Source organism: Sorex araneus, chromosome 3 (genome assembly GCF_027595985.1).
Source record: "Sorex araneus isolate mSorAra2 chromosome 3, mSorAra2.pri, whole genome shotgun sequence".
Lineage (NCBI taxonomy): Eukaryota > Metazoa > Chordata > Mammalia > Eulipotyphla > Soricidae > Sorex > Sorex araneus.
The window spans coordinates 237436665-237458955 of NC_073304.1; the positions used below are offsets into that span (position 1 = coordinate 237436665).

At 67.8% G+C, this 22291-nt stretch overlaps 1 protein-coding gene across 1 annotated transcript in view; it reads left to right on the forward strand.

Annotated features, from left to right (window-relative positions):
- The first annotated feature begins 18572 nt into the window (after nt 1-18572).
- The window catches only part of SEPTIN9 (septin 9), a 56524-nt gene continuing 52805 nt past the window's right edge, over nt 18573-22291 (forward strand). Inside the window, exon 1 of the mRNA XM_055131839.1 lies at nt 18573-18698. Coding sequence (XP_054987814.1) covers nt 18677-18698 — 22 coding nt within the window. The 5' untranslated portion in view covers nt 18573-18676. The remainder of the gene's footprint in view (nt 18699-22291) is intronic.

Sequence of the window (22291 nt, forward strand, 5' to 3'; positions counted from 1 at the left end):
GGGGTCTGGCTTTCTGTGCTGTGAAGTTCCGGGCTTAACATCCCAGATACACAAAGCGGGCTGGGACAGTGACCCTGCATGGATGAAGCTCTGGGTTCGATCGCGCGCGCGCGCACACACACACACACACACAGGCCACGTGATACAGCGACACAGGGAGCGTGTGGCTCAGCGGGAAAGCCAATAGCCCTTCACAGGGTGGGCTGAAGACCTGGACAGACACTGCAGGGGGCGCGGCCAGGGCAGGGTCCCGGGCTCCGGCCCAGCGAGGAGCAGGTGCCTGTGGGTGCGGAGGAGACGACGCCCCAGAAACTTAAAGCTGGGCTTCGAAGGCTGAGCACAGGCTTGGCGTGCAGGAGGCCCACAGTGCCCCGAGCACCCCCGCGTCTGTCCCAGAACCTGAACAACAAAACTACAACCAGAGCCCAAGAGTCAGTGGTTCTCCCGGGGCCCATGGGGAGATGCAGAACCTCACGCAGACGACAGCACGGACCAGCTTTAAGGCAGGCGGGGCCGCACCATCTACCTGCCCTTGGTTTTATTTATTTGTTTTGGGCCACCCAGAGGTGCTCAGAGATCACCTTGGGGGCCCTGTAAGGTTCCAGGGATGGCACCGGCTCAGCTGCACGCACAGCAAGTGCCCTGTCCGCTGGGCTATTGCGCTGGGGCTGTGTCTTCCTTGTGGGTTTGGGACACACTCGGCGACGCTCAGGGTTACTTGTGGTGGTGCTCAGGGGACCCTGTGGGGTGCTGGAGACTGAACCCCGGCCGGCTGCCTGCGAGGCAGGTCCCTACCCGCTACTCTCTCCCGCCCCTATGTTTTATTTATTTTTTAATACATAATAAGAGCTTTATTTTTTTTTGACCACACAGCATGTTTTTTTTTTCTTTTTGGGTCACACCCAGCGGTGCTCAGGGGTTACTCCTGGTTTTGCACTCAGGAATTACTCCTGGCAGTGCTCGGGGGACCATATGGGATGCCGGGGATCGAACCCGGGTCGGCCGCGTGCAAGGCAAACGCCCTACCCGCTGTCTATCGCTCCGGCCCCTACACAGCATGGTTTTTTTTTGTTTGTATTTTTGTTTTGTGGGTCACACCCGGCAATGCACAGGGGTTACTCCTGGCTCTGCACTCAGGAATCACCCCTGGCGGTGCTCGGGGGACCCTATGGGATGCTGGGAATCGAACCCAGGTCGGCCGCATGCAAGGCAAACTAACACCCTACCCGCTGTGCTATCGCTCCAGCCCCGCATGTTTTATTCTTAAGGGACATTTCTGCACACCGCAGGGAATATTGCAGATCTGACCCAGACTGCTGCGGGGACACAGCGACCAAACACCCATGTGCTCCTCTTGCAGCCTGCACAGATGAGGAAACTGAGGCTGAGGGTGACAGTCTGACGGACGGTGCCCTGACACCGGGGCCTGGCATTGGGGCCTGCGCGGGCCCCGCGGTGGAGAGAAGGCGTCCAGCTCTGGGAGGATGAGTGGGTCCCCGAGCCTGCTGAGCGCCCCCAGGGAGCACCCTGTGAGCCAGAGCCACCGGGGGAGAGGAAGCGGGGACCAGGGGGTGCTGGCAGGAGCCGTGTGGCCAGACTTGGGGCCTCTGCCATGAGGGGCACTCGGCTGGTCCTGCCTCACCTCACCCCGGGCTGAGGGGCCTGGCCTCTTAGAGTGGAGGTCAGTTTGGGGGCGGCTGCTGCCTTCCCCACTCTGCTAGGGACCCCGGCCCTGTCCCGGCCTCTGGAAGGACGAGGCAGGGGACTCAGCCTGGGTCAGCCCTCACTGGCTGTCTCTCTGTGGGCATCACCGGCCTGGCGCTCTGCTCCCCGGGGAGGGCGGGAGGCTGAGGGGCCGAGTCGCTTTGCTGGGGACCTGGGACTTGTCAGGTGCTCACGGTAAAAAAGCCTCATCCGGCCCGTCCCCTCATGCAGGGCGGCTGGTGGGTGCAGTCCTAGACCACGGAGAATGGGTCCAGCAGGGGGCTCCACTGTGCGGAGACAACCAAGCATGGGGGTGTCGGTCCAGCAGGGGGCGCCACTGTGCAAAGACAACCAAGCATGGGGGTGTCGGTCCAGCAGGGGGCGCCACTGTGCAGCAACCACTCCGGAGCAAGAGGCAATGTTGCCATCTGCAGGCAAGTGGGAGGGATGATGAGAAAGACGGTCCTGGGCCTTGTCACTGGACTGGGCGTCACGGCCACTCGTGGCTTCCTCCTTCGTGGGACATTGAGCTTCGCAGCCAACCGGTTCCGCAGTCGGCGCCTGCCTTCTAGACTTCCTTCTGTTTGGTCTGTTTTGTCCTTCCGCCCCTTTAAGCCAGGGGCCCATACGGGGTGCCACGGCACGAACAGGGTCAGCCACACGCAAGGTAGGTGCCCTGCACGGCACTGGCCCCTGAGGCCTAATTGCTCTGAGCACTTGGAAGCTGCTACGTGCTCCCCCCAGTATCTGGACACTTTCTAGGCATCTGAGACAGACGCTCAGCTAGCATGGCCGAGTATATGTTTACATGTGCCCCATGGTTCTGTGGCACCAATGGAAGTGACCCCCCCCCCCCCAGCGCTTCTGGAAGCCTGACGACCAGCAGGTGTGGCCCCGGACAAACGCAGCGGGGTTGCTCCGTAGTCTGTGATGTTCTGTGTCGGCGTGTCCGTTAAGATGCTCGTGAATGAATTCAGTCCCCAGCACGCCGCGTGGTCCCCTGAGCCCACCAGGAGTGATCCTTGAGCCCAGAGCCAGGAGGCCAGGAGTAAGCAACGGACAGGTGTGGCCCCACAACCAAAAATAAAAATAATCAAAAATGCTTACAGGGGACCGGAGCGATAGCACAGTGGGTAGGGCGTTTGCCTTGCACGCGGCCGACCCGGGTTCGATCCCCGGCATCCCATAGGGTCCCCCAAGCACTGCCAGGAGTAATTCCTGAGTGCAAAGCCAGGAGTAACCCCTGAGCACCGCTGGGTGTGACCCAAAAAGCAAAAAAAAAAAAAAAATGCTTACAGAACATGCGGGTCACTGGCCGGTGGCGTCTCTGGGAGGTGGTTGGCCACCCTCACCTCCGTATGTGTCCATAGGAGTATGTAAAACTGTGTGCTTAAACTGTGAGCCTTCACACGCCTGGAAAACGGTCTATAACCCCACCACTCTCTCCTGTTCTTCCTGTGTTCTACCCAGCAGACCACAGCTCCGTGGCCCCGGGGGCATGGAACACTGGGAGAGGAGCAGCAGGGGGCAAAGCTCACCCCAGCCCCTCCCTGTGCTGGTCTAGCCCATCCCAACAGGGCTGGGCATCCTCTGAGCCGCGTGGAGGATAAGAGCCAGTGCCCACCATGGCGATAGTGGCCAGAACCCGGAGGGGACAACAGTTGTCAGTGGGGCCAGGACCGCAGTTCACTGCTGGGCAGGTGGACATTGGAGGGAGGAGGTGGCCAGCCCAGAACCCAGGGCAGCTGCTCACCACTGATCCACACGCCTCCCTGAGCCTCTAGTCCCCAGATGCTGCCCAGGTGGGTGGGTGCCCCCTCGCAGTGTCCACTCCGGGGCCAGCAGCTCCAGCCCGGAGGGAGTCTGGCAGAGGCCGCGGGCCAGCCAGCTGCTCCCCAGCGCGGATATTGGCGCGCGTCTGTAAACTCTCCCACCCCGCGGGGGAAGGGGAGCGTCTTTCCAAGTTAATTCAAGTTTCTCCCGCGCGCTGGAGGCGGGGCAGGCGCCCGGTGCGCCTCGCGGGTCCCGGCTTCTAGGGGGGCGGAGTGGGGGGCCGGGGCGGGGCTCTTGGCCCTCGGGAGCGTGATGCATCGCGCCCCGGGCTCCACACGCCCTTCCCGCTGCCCGGAACAGCCCGCCCCGCGCCGCGGGCGACGCGCAGATTCCCGCCTTGGCACCTCCCCAGACGGAACCCGCCGCTTTCTCCTGGGCGTTTAAACGAAAACACCCGCAGTCGCGGCCGCTTCCTCCCCGCGGCCTCGCTGCAGGCGTCTCCCGGGTCTCCCGGGCGCCCTCCGCGCCCCGCGCTAGGGTCGGTCCCTGGGCAGTGCCCGGCGCGCTCGCGCCTCCCGTGGGCCGCGGCCACCTGGCCCCGCCCCGCGCAACTGCGGGTGGCCGCGGCGCCCCGGAACTGACCGTTCGCGCCCGGGGAGTGTGGCGGGGAGTGAGCGGCCACGCCGGCGGCCCACCTGGGCGCCCCACTGCCCGCGGGGCTGCGGGACGGGACATCGGGGCGCGCCCCCTCCGGGTCCAACGTGGGAGGCGCCGTCCCCCACCCCACAACGGCGGCGCCAGGTGTAGCTGCGCGCGGGGCGGGCCCGGGGCTGGCGGGACGCGCACCTCCGCGGGGCGTGGCCGGGGCGTGGCCAAGGGCTGGAGCGCATAAGGGGGCGTGGCCGGGCGTGACCAAGGGCTGAAGCACATGGCAGAGGGGCGTGGTAGGGGCGTGGCTTAATGCCAGTGCCCCTTGTGGGGCGTGACAGGGGCGTGGCCTGGGTGGACACACCGCCAGGGGCGGGCCCGGGGCTGACCACGCACCTCCAGGGGCCCGGGCGAGGCGGGGCCGGGCTGGACGCGCACCTCCGTGGGGCGGGCCCGGGCGCTGCGGGCGGGCGGCCCACCCCCGACCCTCCCACTCGGGCCGGGGATTAGCTGCCCCCGAGCCCGCGCCCGCAGCGCCGCAGCCACTTTTCCTGGGAGCGGCGGCCACGGCGGCAGCATGAAGAAGTCGCACACAGGTGGGCGCGGCGACCGGGGCCCCCGGGGCTTCCCTGCTCCGAGGTCGCGGTGGGGCCCTGCGGGTGGTGGCACCTCTCCCGCCGGGTTCCCACCCACGATGGGCATCGAGGGGCCCTCGGCGCCCAGGAGCTGCCCTTTGCGCCGGGGCTGGGGTGCGGGGGGCTGGACCTGGGGTCCTCTGATGCCCGCGGGGCCGGCGGACCACCAGCTGGCGGCGGACCTCGCCGCTTTCCCGGAGCCTCGGGTGCCCCCTTAGGGAATGTGGGCGAGGAGCTGGGCTAGGGCGCCCCGGGGCGCCAGCCGGGGGTGCCCAGGTGCAGAGGGCCGCGCGGGGGTCCGACTCTGGCGCTGACTCTCGCCCTCGTTCCCCCTGGGTGGGCAGCCCCACACCCTGATGACCCTCCCGTCCCCTTCTTGTCTTTGTCGTGGCCCCGGCCGGACCCCTTGCCCGCCGAGCCTGGCCGACTCTGGCTCTTCCTACCAAGCTGTTTGCAGCGCGGGTTTTCCTGCCCAGGGCTCTGAATTCACTTTATTGCCGAGCCGGCCCTGGGCCTGCGGCCGTCCGCGCCTGCCCGCCCGCGGCGAGCCGGACGGTCCCTCCCCGCAGCCCGGGACTTCCCTGCACCCGGCCAGCTCAGCGCCTCAGAATCCCGCGCCCGCGGCGCCCTCCCAGCCCGGGGGCGCGCGCCGGCGCGTGGGCGCGCTGAGGTCATGGGGGGGGCGGCGGGGGCTTCCAGGTGGCACGGGCTGGGGCTTGGCACTCGCCTCCCTCCCCGACATGCTCCAAATGCTTGGGATGGTTGTGGGCACGCTGCCTCCGCGCCCCTTCGTGGGGGCGGGCGCGGCTTCCGGCCGCCGTGGGACGCCCCCGCCGCTGACCCGGGTGCCGGCGGGACCCCAGCACCGGCCGGTGTCTCCGCGCCTCTCGATCGCCGCCCCTCCCCCAGGTAGATGAGCTGCAGTCGGTGGAGTTTGGGGGCGGGCAGAGCGGCTCCGGCGCTGTTTACCCGAGGGGGCTGGGCTCCGGGCGGGGGAGGGGCGCCTGGGTGCCTTCCAGTTAGGCCCCGCCTGGCAGCGGGCCGGGATGGGCACTCCTTCCCGCGGCTCCGCTGGCTGGGGGGCCCGGGGACCCAGGAGGAGAACAGGCCACATCACCCCTTTCACACCACTCGGAGGTCCCAGGCCCCTGGAAGGGGGTCCTCAGACCCAGAGCGGGCGCTGAGCTGGGGAGTCACGGGCGCGGGGCCGGGGGGAGTCTGTGTCCACCCTCCCCCCAGCTTTAGGGTACCTGGGCACAGTATGTGCAGTTTGTAGGGCTGGAGGGGAATGTGGGGGTCAGTGGGGGGTATGTGGAAGGCCTGTGGGGGTGTGTATGAGGTATGTGGGGGTATGTATGAGGTATGTTGGGGTATGTGGGGGTGTGTATGAGGTATGTCAGGGTATGTGAGGGTATGTGGAGGTATGTATGAGGTATGTTGGGGTATGGGGGGTGTGTATGAGGTATGTTGGGGTATGTGGGGGCATGTATGAGGTATGTCGGGGTAGTGGGGGTATGTTATGTATGAGGTATGTGGGGGTATGTTATGTTTGAGGTATGTGGGGGTATGGGGGAAGCCGGAGTCTTGGGGCACAGAGCACAACGAGCCCCCCTCCCTTGCGGGGACTTGCTCTCTGTCTGCAGGCCCCTCTGTCCAGGCGCTTGAGGCCCAGCGGGCACCCAGGGCAGGACGGACGGCAGCGTGACCCAGTGGCCTGGAGTCCTGGGCTGCCAGCTCCTCTGAGGGGAGGGGACTGACCCTCGGCCTGTACTGTGGCAGGAGGTGAGCATTGAGGCCCTGCAGGAGAGGCGGAAGCGTCCTACCTCCGGCCAGCCGTGTGTGGCCGCCTCACGGCGTCAGGGGACACCTGGGACATGGATCCCCCTCGTGGCCCTGCAAGCCACTGCACGGGAGCACTGCCCGAGGAGCAGCTGGCCCACCTCTGCAGTGACCCCCGGCCAGAGACCCCTGCAGAGAGGAGGCGCAGAGGCCGCAGGGACTGGGAGGACCCGTCCCCCCGCAGCCCGCCCGGAGCCAGCTCATCCGCGTCCAGCCTGTTTGCTTTGCTCACTCACAGGGTCCGAGCCTGGGGGGAGGGGCCGTGGGGCAGCCGCCTGGTCGCCTGTCCTGCGGGGGCGTGACCCCGGGGAGACCCTCTCCCCACCCAGGCCCAGCTCTGCCTGTTGTGGGGGCCTGCCTGCCCCCTCCCAGGCACCCCACGCCGGCACCTGCCCAGGCTGCCCCAGGTGACAGGCCGGATGGCCGTGGGGGCGGGCTGTGTGCTGGGCGGCCCTGGGTACGAGCAGGGGTCCTGTCCGGCAGCCTGGGTGGCCCTTTGTCCTGGGGCAGTGTTGCGTGGGCCGGCAGTGGCTTAAGATGTCCCGATAAGGAGGTTCAGCGCTGGGCCAGCCCCGCCCGGGCCCCCGAGGCCCCTCCTGGGCCTCCCCTTGGTGGCCTTTGGGGCGGGGGCTGCAGGGGGCGAGGGGGGGAGGGCCGAGTGGGGCGCTGCCAGGCCGGGGGGCGTGTCTGGGGGTCTCGGCTGTTCCCACCCTCAGCGCAGCGTCTGTGGGCGCTGCCCAGACCAGCCTGGGCGTCCCGGTGTCCCCAGCCTCGCCTCCTGTCCCGGCCCCGGCCGGGCTGCCCGTGTGAGGGGCATTGAGCTGCGCTGGCGGCCAGGGGCCCCGTCCCTGCGCCCGCGGCCTCTCAGAGCCAGAACAACGGCGCTTTGTTCCGGCCCAGACCTGACCTGGTTCTCCGGAGCGTGAGCGGCGGCGCCCGGGATGGCCGCAGGGGCTGCGTCCAGGCCGCTGACCGGTCACAGGTGGCCGCTGCCCTGCCCCCTCCCGCCTGAGGAGCCCCCGCCTGCTCTCTGCCTCTCGGAAGTGGGAGACAAACCTCAAAGGGCTCCCCAGGGCCCCTTGGGCTGACTCGCGGGAGGGGGGCTCGGGGAGGAGCCCGAGGCAAGCGGCGGCCTGGCTGGGGTCTCGGGTGCGGGCACAGTTGGCCATTCTCCCTTTCTGGCCCCCAAAGGCCCGACAGGACCACGGGGACCCTGGCCACGGCTGGGACCCTCTGCCCCCCTACACCTGGGAATCGGGATCTCCCAGCCACAGTAAGTCCCCGGGGCTGCACCAGTGCCTGGTCCCCGCCAGGCCAGGCGCGTTGGGTGCCTCCTGGGGTGTGTGTGTGTGTGTGTGTGTGTGTGTGTGTGTGTGTGTGTGTGTGTGTGTTTGGCTTTTTGGGTCACACCTGGTGATGCACAGGGGTTACTCCTGGCTCTGCACTCAGGAATTACTCCTGGCGGTGCTCGGGGGACCCTATGGGATCCTGGGAATCGAACCTGGGTCGGCCGCGTGCAAGGCAAACGCCCCACTCCTGAGTGTCTCCTGGCCCTGCACCTGCTCCTCATGTGGGGCCCTCAGTGCTTGACCCCTGGCCCCCCTGTGGCCAGCCAGCCCCCAGCAGAGCCAGAGAACTTGGTGACCCAAGCCACTTCGAAGTGGTTTAAACACTACCGGCCCCTCCTGAGGCTCCGAGTATATAGACAGAGCAGATCCAGACGCCGGGCTCGGCCAGGGCCCGCGGCGGTGGTCTGAGGTGGGGAGGGAGGTGTGGGTTCCCTTCCACGCCGGCCCTACTGCTGGGGGCCTGGGTGGGGGTCCCCAACCTCTCGCTCGCTCTGGGGTGCTCCTCTCCTCGCCAGACTGCGGGAGCAGGAAATAGAAGGGAGTGCGGGCGTTCAGGGCGCCCTCGTGCCCGTCCCCGAGTGCTGACCGCTGACCACCAGGGCCTGATTCATCCCCGAGGAGACACCTCCCAGCTGCGGTCCCGTGGGCCTGTCCACTGAGGGTCGGGGGCCGCGCCCGCCTTGGCTTAAACACTTTCGGGCAGAGGAGTAGAGCAGGCGGGCGCGGGCCTTGCCTGCAGCCCAGCTTGGTTCCCGCCACCCCCTGTGGACCCCCAAGGCCCACCAGGAGGGAGCCCCGAGCACGGAGCCCAGAGTGAGTCCTGAGCCGCCAGGTGTGGCCACGAAACAAAACGAAAAGTATATCCAGGGGCCGGAGCGATAGCACAGAGGAGGGCGTTTGCCTTGCACGTGGCCGACCCGGGTTCGATCTCTGGCATCCCATAGGGTCCCCCGAGCTTCTCCAGGATTGATCACTGAGTGCAGAGCCAGGAGGACCCCTGAGCATCGCCGGGTGTGACCCAAAAAGCAAAAGCTAATAGGGCTGGAGGGACAGCACAGCAGGGAGGGCATTTGCCTTGCATGTGGCCGACCCGGGTTCAATTCCCAGCATCCCATATGGTCCCCTGAGCACCACGAGGGGTGATTCCTGAGTGCAGAGCCAGGAGTGACCCCTGTGCATCGCCGGGTGTGACCCAAAAAGAAAAAAAAAAAAGCAAAAGCTTAAAGTCCATCCAGGGGCTGAGACACTGCAGGGGGACCCTTAACCCACCAGCCCTGTTCCACCCCTGACACCCCGATAGTCCCCTTAATGTCTCGGGGAGTGACCCTGGGAAGAGCCCTGGGGCACTGCTGGGTGTGGCCCAACCATCAGAAACAGAGACAGACAGACAGACAGACAGACAGACAGACAGACAGACAGACAGAGCACCGTCGGCCGTGGTGGGTGAGGGCAGCTCTGTGCAGGGCCACGTGAGGGTTGACCTCTGGCCTTGGATGGGACTGACCTCTGACCTCTGTCCACCGCCCACCTCTGCAGGAGGCAGCCCTGGACCCCGGGCCGAGGTGCTGACCGGCGTTGTCTGGGGCCAGGCTGGGCTGGGGACGGCGCTGGGCTGGGCGCAGACAGGGGTCTTCACCCCGAGTTGGAGTGGACAGGTCAGCGGGGAGGGCGGCGGCCTTGCACGCAGCCAGCCCAGGTTCGGTCCCCGACACCCCGTAGGGTCCCCAAGCCCGTCAGGAGTGATCCCTGAGCACTGCCAGGTGTGGCCCCCAAATCCCCAAAGACAACCCCCCCACTGCGGTGGTCCTGCTTGCTCTGGTGCTGAGAGCCGTGGGTTTGGGGGTCTGTGCTGGGTTGGGGGGTCCGGCTTCCTCCGGTGCCACCCTCCCTGCCCAGGGCCTCTTGGGGCTGGGGGGGGGGGTTGAGCAGGACCCAGATGTGGAGAACTTGCCGGGGGGCTGTGTGCTGCGAGACCCTCTAAAGGGGCGGGGCTCTCGGGGCCTGGGGGCGGGGTCTGTGCTTCAGGGGCCATCCTGGGCCCCCGCCCCCAGCCCCCAGGGCCCTGGTGGGGGAAGGAAATTCGGCGAGTCCTGTGCGTTTCTATGTTTGGGACGGGGAGAGGTTGACCTCGGGCAGAGGCCCCTACAGTGCTCAGGGCTGACTCCCGGCTCTGTGCTCAGGGTGGGCTCGGGGATCAAATGTATGGGGTGCCGGGGCTCGAACCCGGGTCAGCCACGTGCCAGGCCAGCTCCTTCCCCGCTGTGCTGGCCCGGCCCGGCCTTCAAGGCCCTGGTGCTGTTTCCCTTTCACAGCGCTGAGGTTTGCTCATTCCGGGGACTCAGCTTCAGTGCTCATGCTCAGCCGAGACTCCCCAGAGTGGCCGCACAGTTTCAGGTGCCGCGTCTCCCCCTCACCCGGGACTCGGCAGCTTTAGCATGTGGTTTGGGGCCACAGCTGGCCGTGCTGGGGGCCCCTGCCCTGTGTTGGGGTGGGTCCGCCCCTCGGTGCCCAGCTGCTCGGAGAACCAGGGGGTGCTGGGGTCGAACCCGGGCCTCCTGGGCGCTGAGCTCCTGCCCCACACAACCTCCTGCACACACACACACACACACACACACACACACACACACACACACACGCACACACGGATCCCCCAGAGACAGACAGACAGACAGACAGACAGACACACACACACACACACACACATGGATCCCCCAGAGACAGACAGACACACACACACACATGGATCCCCCAGACACACACACACACACACACACACACACGGATCCCCCAGAGACAGACAGACACACACACACACACACACACGGATCCCCCAGAGACAGACAGACACACACACACACACACACACGGATCCCCCAGAGACAGACAGACACACACACACACACATGGATCCCCCAGACACACACACACACACACACACACATGGATCCCCCAGAGACAGACAGACAGACACACACACACACACACGGATCCCCCAGAGACAGACAGACACACACACACACACACACACGGATCCCCCAGACACACACACACACACACACATATACACACACATGGATCCCCCAGACACACACACACACACACACACATACACACACACACACACACACACACAGATCCCCCAGAGACAGTGCAGGTCGGTTTCTGGCTTTGTGCCGGCCCCCTGCACAGCCCCGTCTGCTTGCCCCGGGTCCAGCTCTCCGGTATCTGCTGGTCAGAGCGATTTTCCAGTCCTGCCGCGGGGCCGGGAATGGCCTTCCAGGTCTGCCTCTTCCCAGGAGCCTCTGGGCCGGGCCGGGCAGGTCCCGCAGCAGCTAAACTGCCGGGTGCCGGGCGCTGTGAGGCCTCGGGCCGCCGGGGACAGGCAGATCAGCAGGCGCCTCTGTCCTCTCCTGGACCTGCTGGACTTGGGCGCGGGAGCTGGCCAGGCAGGCAGCACCTGGGGTCTGTCAGCCCCTCCGAGCCCCTGCTCTCAGCGGGTCCCCAGACCCCCAGCACCCTCAGCCTGCAAACGGGGGTGGGGGCCTCAACCCCCCTCTGGAAATGCAGATTGAGGGGCCTGTGCCCCTGGGGTGAGGAGGTAGGGGGCAGGGGGATGGAGGAGGAAGTGGACAGGGGGAAGGAGGAGGGGGCGGGGAGAAGGGGAAAGAGGAAGGGGGGAGGGAAGGAGGGAAATGCGGCTGAGGCTTTTCCCTGCCCCGTGGGTCTGGCACCCGGAAGCCGCCCCGGCTGGGCCCACAGCCCTGGTCACTGCAGCTTCTCGGGTCCCTGGGTGAGGACGTCCAGTGGGCGGGAGCTCGGGCCTCGGGTCGCACACAGTGACCCTGGCCCCGAGCACCCCCGGCCGCCCGCTGTCCTGGGGTCTCTGGAGGAGAGGGTCAGCCCCGCCTGGCCAGTCCCCGTCCCTGCGCCTGGTGGCCCTCTGCCCCCCTCCCGTGATGGGGCCCTGCCTGGGCCAGGAGCCTGCGGGGGTCACTCACACCCCACCCCCTGGGCAGAAGAGGACACGCGGTTCCCTGGGGACCCCGGCCACCTCTGCCGGGCAGGGCCGGTGAGGGCGGAAGTGAGTCAGCCGGGAGCGCCGTGCCTGAAGGCAGGCCCCACGCCTCACGGCTTCCGAATGGGGCTCGGGATTTATGGGTGCAGCTGAGTCTCGGGCCCTCCCCCCGCAGCCCGACCTGAGCAGCCCATTGTGTGGCCGAGGGGGGCTGGGTGGGGCCCCTGCGTGGCCGTCACCCCTGTCTCCTGTGCCTCGTGAAAGGGGCAGGAGGGGCCACGGTGCTGAGGCCCCACTTCTGCCCCCCACAGCCCCGGCTGGCCGGGCCGGGCCGAGACCCTGAGTCCCTGCGGGAGCCTGGGGCCCCGGCCCTGGGGGGCTTGCACAGGAGGCCGGGCTGTCGCTCCCAGCCGGAGACCCCCAGGCCTGGGCCGCTCCTCCTCCTCTACACAGACTGACCCCTGAGGCTGACCCAGAGACTGACCCCCCCGGAGACTGACCCCCGAGACTGACCCTGGGATGCTGACCCCCAAGTTCTGACCCCTGAAGCTGACCCCCGAGACAGACCCTGGGAGTGGCCGGTGTCGCCGGGGGCTGCGGGGTCCTGGGAGCTGAAGCACAGGCCTGTTGGGGCCCACCCACAGGGACCCCCGCTTGCCGGCTGCCCCCCGTGCCCTGCAGAGCCCCCTCCACCGGCCCAGACTCGCCTCAGCCGCGCCAGGGCCTGGTCATGCCACGGCCCCTGGGGCTGAGCCCCTGCCTGCCCGTCCCACCTTGCCCCAGACACGCACACTCTGCCCTCCACGCTGCCCTGACCTCGGGACACTCCCGGCGCCCCCGCAGGGACCGGGGCTGGGCTGTGTGTCCCCACCAGAGCCCCACAAGGCCCATGTGCCGTGCCGGGGCATGTGGTCAGCAGGTGTCCACTTGGGCTGCCCGAGCTTCTGCTCTCCGGGGGTCAACGGCGTGCGGGAGGCGGGGAGAAGGTGAAGGGCCCAGAGCCCTGTGTCAGCGCCAGGGCAGCCGCACCTCGTCCCAGCAGCCTGCGTGTCAGAGGGTGGAGGCTCGGGGGTACCTGGGTGTCAGAGGGTGGCAGAGGGTGGAGGCTCGGGGTACCTGGGTGTCAGAGGGTGGAGGCGCAGGGGGACCTGGGTGTCAGAGGGTGGAGGCGCGGGGGTACCTGGGTGTCAGAGGGTGGAGGCGCGGGGGGACCTGGGTGTCAGAGGGTGGAGGCGCGGGGGTACCTGGGTGTCAGAGGGTGGAGGCGTGGGGGGACCTGTGTGTCAGAGGGTGGAGGCGCGGGGGACCTGGCTCTATGTGGGAGCATCTTGAGCAGCCCTCCTTCAGCTCATCTTGCTGTCTGTGGGGAAGCCTCTGACCAGGCTGGGCTGTCTCTGCACACGGGGTGTCTCTGCAGATGGGGTGTCTCCGTAGGCTGGGCTATCTCTGCAGTCTAGGCTGTCTCTGCAGGACTATCTCTGCAGACGGGCTGTCTCTGCCGGCTGGCCGTCTCTGCCGGCTGGGCCGTCTCTGCAGGCTGGGCGTCTCTGCCGGCTGGGCTGTCTCTGCAGGCTGGGCTGTCTCTGCGGGACTATCTCTGCCGGCTGGGCGTCTCTGCGGCCAGGTGTCCCTGCTGACGGGGACTTGGCCGTGTTGCCCGGGCGGCAGCTCCCCGCCCCCAGCCTGGGCCTGGCGTCTCCCGGCAGCTGCTCGCGCGGCCCCTCCCGGCCCCTGGGCTCCGAGGCTCTCACCTCACACGTCTCCTCCAGCCGGGACTTGCCGGCACGAGTCTCCCGGGAGCTGGCCCGGCCCGTGCAGAGGCACTGCGGCACCGCCTAATCCCGCTCGTCCTCCTCCTGCCCTGTGGGCTGCCCCCCGTCGCGCCGACCCCCAGCCCTTGTCACAGCCTTGGTGGCAGGACGCCCGCCCAGCACAGGCAGACCCAGGGCCTGGGCCCAGAGGGGCTGTCCCAGCAGGGCTGCTGCGGGGCCTGGTGCCCTCGTGCACGTGGCCGTCACCTGCTCAGGACACGCGGCTCACGGAGGGCCGCGGTGATGGCCACTGTGGCGGGGCTGTGGTGTGGGGGTCTCCTGGGAAGGGAGGGGCTGAGCTGCTGGCCCAGGGCCGACCTCCCTGTGACCTTTGCCCTTTGCCTCCCCAGGAGTGACTCGGACCTCGAGCGGCCGACTCCGGAGGCCCGGAGACACACCCGGCCCAGGTAGGCGGCGGCGGGTGACCCCCCGGCCAGCTCCGAGACCCCAGGCAGGGGTCCCGGCCGGGGTGGGGGCACAGCCTGGGGCGAGGGACGAGCTGAGAGCATGCGCAGGGGCATTGGGTGCGAGGGGGCGTCCTCGCCTCGCTGACCAGAGCCCCCCGGGAAGTTCTGGCTGCCGCCCTGGGTGGGGGGTACGCGTGGGGGTACGCGTGGGGGTACGTGTGGGCGTCCTTGGCCCCAGCCTGTCATTCCCATCCCCCCCACCCGCGTGTGCTCACGGGGTGATGTCCAGCCCCGAGGCGGTGCCCGGCGTGTGTGCAGGGGGGAGGTGCGGGGGTGGGGTGTGGAGGGCGTGGCCGGCTCAGGCCAGGGCTGCGGGGACACCGCCTCCTTCCGGCCATCGTGTCCCGGGCCCGCGGGCCTTCTGGGCCAGCCGCCGGCCGCTTGGCAGAGGAAGGCGTAATTTGCCCGGCCGCTCTGAGGGCGCCACCGCTGACACACAGACTCGGGGGCCGGCCCCCGCCCTCTGGGCGGCCTGTCCCTGCGCGGGACACGGTCTCCGCCCGGCCGCGCCCGCCCGGTGCCCCTGAGACGCCCCCACTGCTGCGAGAGCTCGGGGTGGGGGGGTCCCAGTGCAGCACAGCGGGAGGACGTTGGCCTGGCACGTGGCTGCCCCAGGTTCGATCCCCGGCACCCCCTAGGGTCCCCCGAGCCCCTCCCGAGAGATGCCTGGGGCAGGGCCGGAGGAAGCCCTGAGCATCGCCAGTTGTGGCCCAAAACCAACGAGAGAACAAAGCAGAGACAGCGCAGACTGTCAGAGGAGTGATGGCGTGTGCCTGACTCCCGCTGTCACCCCGGGGACGTCCCCGCAGGCGTGTCCATCCTCCTGCAGACCACGGTGAGCCGCACACGTGTGACCTCCACTCAGGCTGACCACCCGTCCATGCCAGGCAGGGCCCAGGAGTTCCCCACCCTCGTCATTGTTTCTGGACCTTGCCGGAAGTTTCCGGAAGGCGACTTTTCACTGAGGCTACCGTGTCCAAGCATGGGGTGGGGGCACGGGAGGGGCCAACCCCCCAGGGGGCTGTGCCATCCAGTGCGTGGCCCCACGTCACCCCCGCCCTGCATCTCAGCAGCCCCTGGGCCACACCTCTGCCCTGGCTCCCGTGACGCCCGGCCACACCCCGCCCCAAAGTGTCCCCAGGCCATGGACCGTCCTCCCCCAGGGCCACCCTCGCCCTCTCTCGTGGCTGGGCCTGCGCCCCACACTCACAGCCACCCGGTGTCCCACCTGAGGTCACCTCGTGGGGAAATTGTCGTTTCTTTTTGTGTTTTGGGCCCCTCCCGGCTGTTCTCGGGGTCCCGGCTCTGCTGGGGCTCACTCCTGGAGGTACCTGGGGACCCTCTGGGGTGCGGGGGTGGAAGCCGGGGGGCTGTGTGCAAGGCAGACGCCCCCCTCACCCCACTGTGCTGTCTCTGGCCCCGGAAATCGTCCTGTAGAGACAGTGAGTAGGGGGTCTGCAGACCAGGCCTGGCCTTGGGGTCCTCACTCCTCATCGGGCAGAGGGGGGACAGCAGAGCGACCGTGTGAAGGTGGAGGCCGGGACAGGACGGGCCCGGCCCCCTGCGCCCCTGCCTCCCCCACGCAGGCCGGGCTCCAGAGGGCCTGGGCACCCCTCTGTGTGCCCCAGGGCACTGTCGGGCCCCCCACCCCGGTGCCGTGGCTGGTTCTCGGGGACCCAGATGCCGTGGCTCCCGTGGCCCTCCCAGCAATGCTCCGAGACGCCGGGGCTCCCACGGTGCCCCCCGCCTGCAGGCTCAGCGCCCTCCCCGGGTGGTCTCTGCCTTCCCCCGTGGCCCAGCTGCTCCCCTCACCGTCCTCATGCGTCTCTTCGGGGTGCTGGGCCTGTGTGCCAGGCACTCGGCCGGGCTCCGGGCGGGCTCGGGGGACAGTTCCGGACATTAACCTGGGCCGGGCCCTGCCCCTGCAGCCGTCTCCCTGAGCTGCGGGGTGGGGTGTGTGGGGGGGCTGTGGGTGTGTGTGTGGGGGGGGGCCGCGGGGCTTCAGCGACCAGCAGTGGGCAGCCAGGGGACTCGGGCCGCAGGAGGGTCCCGCCAGCGCTCAGCGGGGTCACTGCACACGGCCGGGCCGGGCAGCCCCCTGCACCCCACAGGAGGTGGCAGTCGGGCGCGGGGCCCTTGGGGCTGTGTTCAAGGGTTACACACTCCGGCCCGAGGCCCCGCTCGCCCGGCCGGGTTGTGGGAGCTGCTCCCTCAGGGGTGAGAGCTGCCGGCTGACGGCACCGGCCCGAGGGCCTCTGTCCATCCGTCTGTCCATCTGTCCGCCGATCCACTCCGGCCGCCCATCTGTCCGCCGTCTGCCCACCTGCTCACAGGCTGTCCTGTCCCCTGGGCCCTGCCTGGCCGAGCGCCAGAGTGGCCACTGGCCCATGGTGTGTTCGGGCAGGCTGAGGGCGGGAGCCCGTGTTTACTCAGGAACAGGGAAGTACAGTAAAGGGAGAGAAGGTTCAGAGAAGGAACGCAGCCGCCCTGCCGGAAGCGTCGGAGGGAGGGGGCGGCCCCGGGCCCTGCTTCTCGCTCCAGAGGAGCCCGGGGAGGGGGGGGGGATGAGGGAACAGCACAGGGAGTTTTGCTTTTTTTTCTTTTCAGATTGTTTTGGAGGTTTTTTATGGCCCACACCTGGCTGACTCCTGACTCTGTGCTCAGGGGTTCCTCCTGGTGGGCTCAGGGTGCCGGGATGGACCCCGTGGGCCATGGGCCAGGATAGTGCCCTCCCCGCTGTGCTCGCTCGGCCATGCTAGTCGTAAGGCTGCCCGGGAGAAGCTGGTTCCCGGCGCCCGGGGAGGGGGGACGGGGCAGCTGGCAGGCGGGGGAGGGGGCGTGCCCTGCCAGTCCTCTCGGTAGCCCAGAACCTTCCGTCCTTTTCCTGGTCCTGCCACCTGGGCTCAGGCTGTCGGTGCCAGGCCCCTGTCCCGGCAGGTCCCGGTGGCCTGTCGCTGGGAGTGGGCACCCGGCCGGGGTGGGCACCGTCCTCACACCTCTCCTCAGCACCTCTGCCGCCCCCAGCTCTGCACGTGTGTGACTATGTGTGTGTGTGTGTGTGCACGCATGTGCATGTGTATGAGGTGCGTGTCCATGTGTGCAGGTGTGTGTGCATGTGTGTGTGCATGTGTAAGTGGGGGTATGAGTGAGTGTGCACATGTGTGTGACTGCATGTGTGTATGAGTGTGCTTGTGTGAAAGTGTGTATGTGCGTGTGAGACTGTGCATGTATATGAGTGTGCGTGTGTATGTGCATGTATGTGAGTGGGGGGCTTTCCCGGTTTCCTCTTACGGGGCAGCGGCTGCAGCCCCCTCAGGCCCCCGATGACCTCAGGGTGCCCCCAGCCCCCGCCCCAGCTCCCTGGGGGTTCAGCCCTGCAGGGGGCCCCCTGCCAGCTGGGCTGGGCCTTCAGCAGTGGTGCTGGCGTGGGGGACACCTCTTGGGCCGTGCCCAGCTGGGGGGTCTGTGATGCTTCTGGGCAGCTTCTGGGCAGCGCCCCGGCCCCGGCCTTTTCAGGGGCTCGCCCTGAGCCCCGTGGGGGGGTCACACTTGGCTTGTTTGTTTCGGAGCCATACCCTGCGGTGCCGGGTCTGGGCACCATGTGTGGTGCCGACACCCCACCCACTGCCCAGTGCTCAGGCCCCGCCGGCTGCCGGCACAGGCGGGGGACTGTCAGAGTGACCCCCTTAGAGACTCGGGGGAGACCCCAGCCCCCCACCCCGACCTCCATCCAGCTCCCCCAGACCGCAGTCCCCGAGACCTACCCCCGCCCCCACCCCCGCGGCCAGAGGCTGGTGGCTCCTGGTTGGCTCCTGGTGACCCCCAGCCGGGGGCAGCTCGTCCCTCGGAGGTGGGAGGCGTCCCCGCCCGGCCGTGGGGCCCCGGTGGGGGAAGTCCACGCAGGAAGCAGTCACGGCCGGACCCCCAGCCCCCCTGCGCCTCCCTGGTAGAGCTTGGGGGAGCGGCGGAGGGAGGGACGGGGAAGGAAACGGTCGCGTGGCGGACGGGGAAATGAGAGCCCTTGCCAGTGGCCGGGACGCTGGCGGGCGGGCTGCTCCCAGAGGCTAAGTTAAGCCGCTCCAAGTGGATATTAAAAGGAGCAGCGTCCGGGGGCGGAGGGCTGAGGGTGGGGAGGAGCGGCCGGCCGGAAGCCCCTGTCCCCGGCGCCACCGCCACGCACAGCCGCCCAGACGACCCAGCGGGGACGCCGGCCCGCGCCGCCCCTGCCCTGCCGGCCGCGGGCTCCCCCCGCCCAGGCGCGATGCTGCCAGGCCTCGCAGCGGCATATGATCGGCACATGGAAATGTGGTAATTTGGACGGATCCGTGATTGCAACAGATTGAAGGAATTAGCCCAGACAAAGAGTGTCCCAGCCGTGGCGGAGCGGGCGGGAGAGCGCGGGGAAGGGGCGCGCGCCCCTCGGCTCACCCCGCAGATGGACCGGGAGCGGATCTCAGGTAGGAGAGACCCTCTCCCCAGCACCCCCCACCCCGCGCCTCAGTGCTGCGGGACAGCGCCCCCGCCCCCACCCGGCCCCGACGGCTGCTAGAGCTGCTGTTTCTTTAGGGAGAAAATGCGTCCCTTCCCGGGCCCTGGGGGCGGGGGCCGGCGGCGAGGGCCCTGGAGCCATTTCCGTCTCTGCCGCTCTCACCTCCCGCGGGGCTGCAGGGCAGCGGCTGGGCTGGGCCCGGCTCCCCGGATGGACGGGCCGGCGGCGGCGGCGGTGGCGGCAGGCTGGCTTGGCTCCAGGCACAGTGCTCCTGAAATAGCTTCTCGCTGCCTGCCTGGGAGTCGATTACAGACTTGGAAGTTCTGGGCCTTCAGACAGACGGACAGAGGCGTGTGTGCCCACGTGTGCCCACATCCGTGTGTGCGTGCACGCACGTACATGCCCGAGCTCGTCTGTCCTGGAAGCAGCAGAGGTGTGAGACCCCTCCCCCCGGCGCCCGGCGCCCTGGACATCCGGGTGGGCGTCCTGTGCTCGGGGCTGGCAGTGACCGGCAAGGGACCGAATCCGTCTGATCCATGCGGGACGACGCGAGGGCCCAGGGCCAGGGGTCAGCCAGAGGGACCCCGGGGGTGTAGACACGCCCCCTGCACTCCCTGTGGGCCTGGGGCGGGACCCTGTGCAGTTCTGGGTCTCTGGGGTCTTGAGATGGGCGGGGCCTGGGACTTCCCCGCAGACCCCACTGCTCCACTGGGGCCCCTGGCCCCTCCCTGGGCCCTGCTCCCCCGCAGGCGGGAAAGGGCCAAAGGGCCGGGGGCGGAACCCGGCGGACTCCCCGCAGCTCCGTCAGGGGAGTCAGGGATTGGAGCTCGTTCTTTGGGCCGTGTGTGTGTGTGTGTGTGTGTGTGTGTGTGTGTATGCCAGCACGTGTGAGCGCACACATGTGTGCATGTGCTCTGGCTGTGCTCAGGTGGGGGCCGCCGCCCCCTCTTTGTGTCCACCAGGCACTTCTGTGGCCATTTCAGTCCCACCTGTGCTCACAGCTTCACGTGTCCATGTGTGTGCATGTGTGTTCATGTGTGTGCGCGTGTGTCCATGTATAGACATGTGTCATGTGTGTGCTGGGCTAGCCTGTGTGTGCATGCCTTTGATACATGTCCTTGTATGTGACTGTGTACACACACCTGTGTGCATGTGCACGAGTGTATGTGCATGTGTGCATGCCTTGCACACGCAGGTCTTTGCATGTGTGTGAATGTACATGTGTAACTGCCTGTGTTTGCGTGTGCAGAGGCCTGCCTGGCCACACTCCCATCCCGTCTCCAGATGCAGCTACCCTGTGGCTTTCGGCCACTAGGCTGACGTGAAGGCCTGACCGTCCTCCGTCCTGTCAGGAGGCCTGGTGGGTCGCTGGGGTCCCAATGACCTGTGAGGCTCTAGTGGGCCGCCTCGGGGGAGGGGCGCCATGGGGGGAGCCCTGGGGGCCACAGCTGGGCGGTGTGAGCCCAGGCGGCTCCTTCCCGCCTCGCCTGTGACTTGGTGAATTGCTGACTTAGCTGGTGTCTGGGACTCCGAGGAGGTGCAGGGGGCATGGACACATCAGCGGGGGGCGGCGGGAGGGACCCCCACTGCCCCACACTGCCCCACGACACCCCAGCACTCTCCAGGGGGAGCAGGGTGTCCTGTTTGGGGGTGGGGTGTGGGGGAGGGGCCTGGAGCTGAGCTGTGGCACCTGCTGTCCCCCCAGGTGGGCCCACGGCCTCCCCTTCCTCTGGCTGTGCCCTTACCGTCTCCCGCGCACCCTCCTCATGGCGCCGCCGGGGAGACGCCCTCTCTGCGCCCCGGCCTGACTTGGCCCAAGCAAGCGGGGCCCTCCTGGCTCACCAGGGGCCTCCCCCAGACCCCCTTCCTGCCCCCCACACTCCCTCCCACACGGAGGCCTGAATGCAGCTTGACCCCCACCTCCGACCCCCAAACAGACCCACCCCTCAGTAACATACCCTTGACCCTTAGAGACCCTGGACCTCAATAGACAAGATGCCGTGTCCCTGAGAAAGTATCCTGCACCCAGTGACCAGGCCCTGCACCCTGACAGCCCAGCACCCCAATAACAGGCCCTGCACCCCAATAAACAGCCCACACCCCAGTGACCATGTCCTACACCCCAATAAAAGACCCTGCACCCCAATAACAGGCCCTGCACCCTGACAGCCCAGCACCCCAATAACAGGCCCTACATCCCAATTAATAGGCTCTGCACCCCAATAACAGGCCCTGCACCTCAATAAACAGCCCGCACCACTGTGACCAGGCCCTGCACCCCAATTAACAGTCCCACACCCCAGTGACCAGGCCCTGCACCCCAATAAACAACCCCAGGGAGACCCCAGAATCAAGGCCCACACCCCACTAAAAGACACCACACCCCAATAAGCAAGCCCTATGATCCGGTAAGCAGGCCCTGTACCCCAATAAATAGGCCTCACACCCCCATAAACAGACTCTGTACCCTAGTGGTCAGGCCGTGTACCCCAATAAACGGACCCTGTGCCCCAACAGCAGTCCTGCACCCCAGTAAGTGGGTCCTGCACCCAGTGGCCAGGCCCGCACCCCTTCCCGCTTGTGCAGTGGCCCCGTCTGGCCTTGGGCCCGGTGTCCCTCTCCGTCCCGCACCCCTGCCCCCACGCCCGGTGGTCATGCTGTCGCAGCTCAGGCAGGGGGTCCTGGGCCCTGGGTGGTGGCAGGAGCTGAGGGGGCAGGAACCCACCTGGTGCCAGGACAGGGGCGCTGAGGGCGGGGCCCCAGGGATATCGGGGATCCCCTTAACCGGGGGCCGGCTCGTTGTGCTGTTTGGGCCCCGGGCCCTTGTAGAGCAGATTGCAGGCCCTGCGACCCTCCTGGGGTGATTATGGGGACCCCACCCTTCTGGTCTTCCTCCCTTTTTTATTTTACTTTTGGGGGTGGGATTTGGGGTCACACCCAGCGATGCTCAGGGGTTCTCCTGGCAGAGCTCGGGGGACCATATGGGACACCGGGATCAAACCTGGGTTGGTGCGTCCCAGGCAAGCGCCTCCCCGCTGTCCCACGCTCGGGCCCTCTCCTCCCTTTAGGAAGTTTGCCATACCTGGCACTGCTCGGGGCTTCCCCCGACTCTGCGCTCAGGGTCACTCTTGGCAGTGCTCGGGGCCCAAGCCTGGGTGGGCCGCAGCAGGGCCCGGGTCTGCTCTGCGACTGCCCCGCCCTCCTCCCTCTGGCTTTCATTTTAGTTATTGACCTTTGGGCCACCCCCGGCGATGCTCAGGGCCTGTCCTGCTCTGCACTCAGGAGTCCCTCCTGTTGGGCGCGGGGATGGGGCTGGGGGCCAGATGGGTGCTGAGGACTGAACTGGGGTCACTGCGCGCAAGGCAAGCGCCCTCCCCGCTGTCCTGTTGCTGGAATCACGGAGGACAGAGGGACTTGGGCAGAGCTGAGTAACGGGGGCCCTCGGTGGGGGGCCAGCCCCAGCCCGGTTCCTGCCCCCTTCCTCCCCCTGGCCAGGTGGCCACTCATCTGTCAGTCCTTCTGCCCTGGCCCTGTGGGCAGGACCCCAGGAGGGTGGGGCTT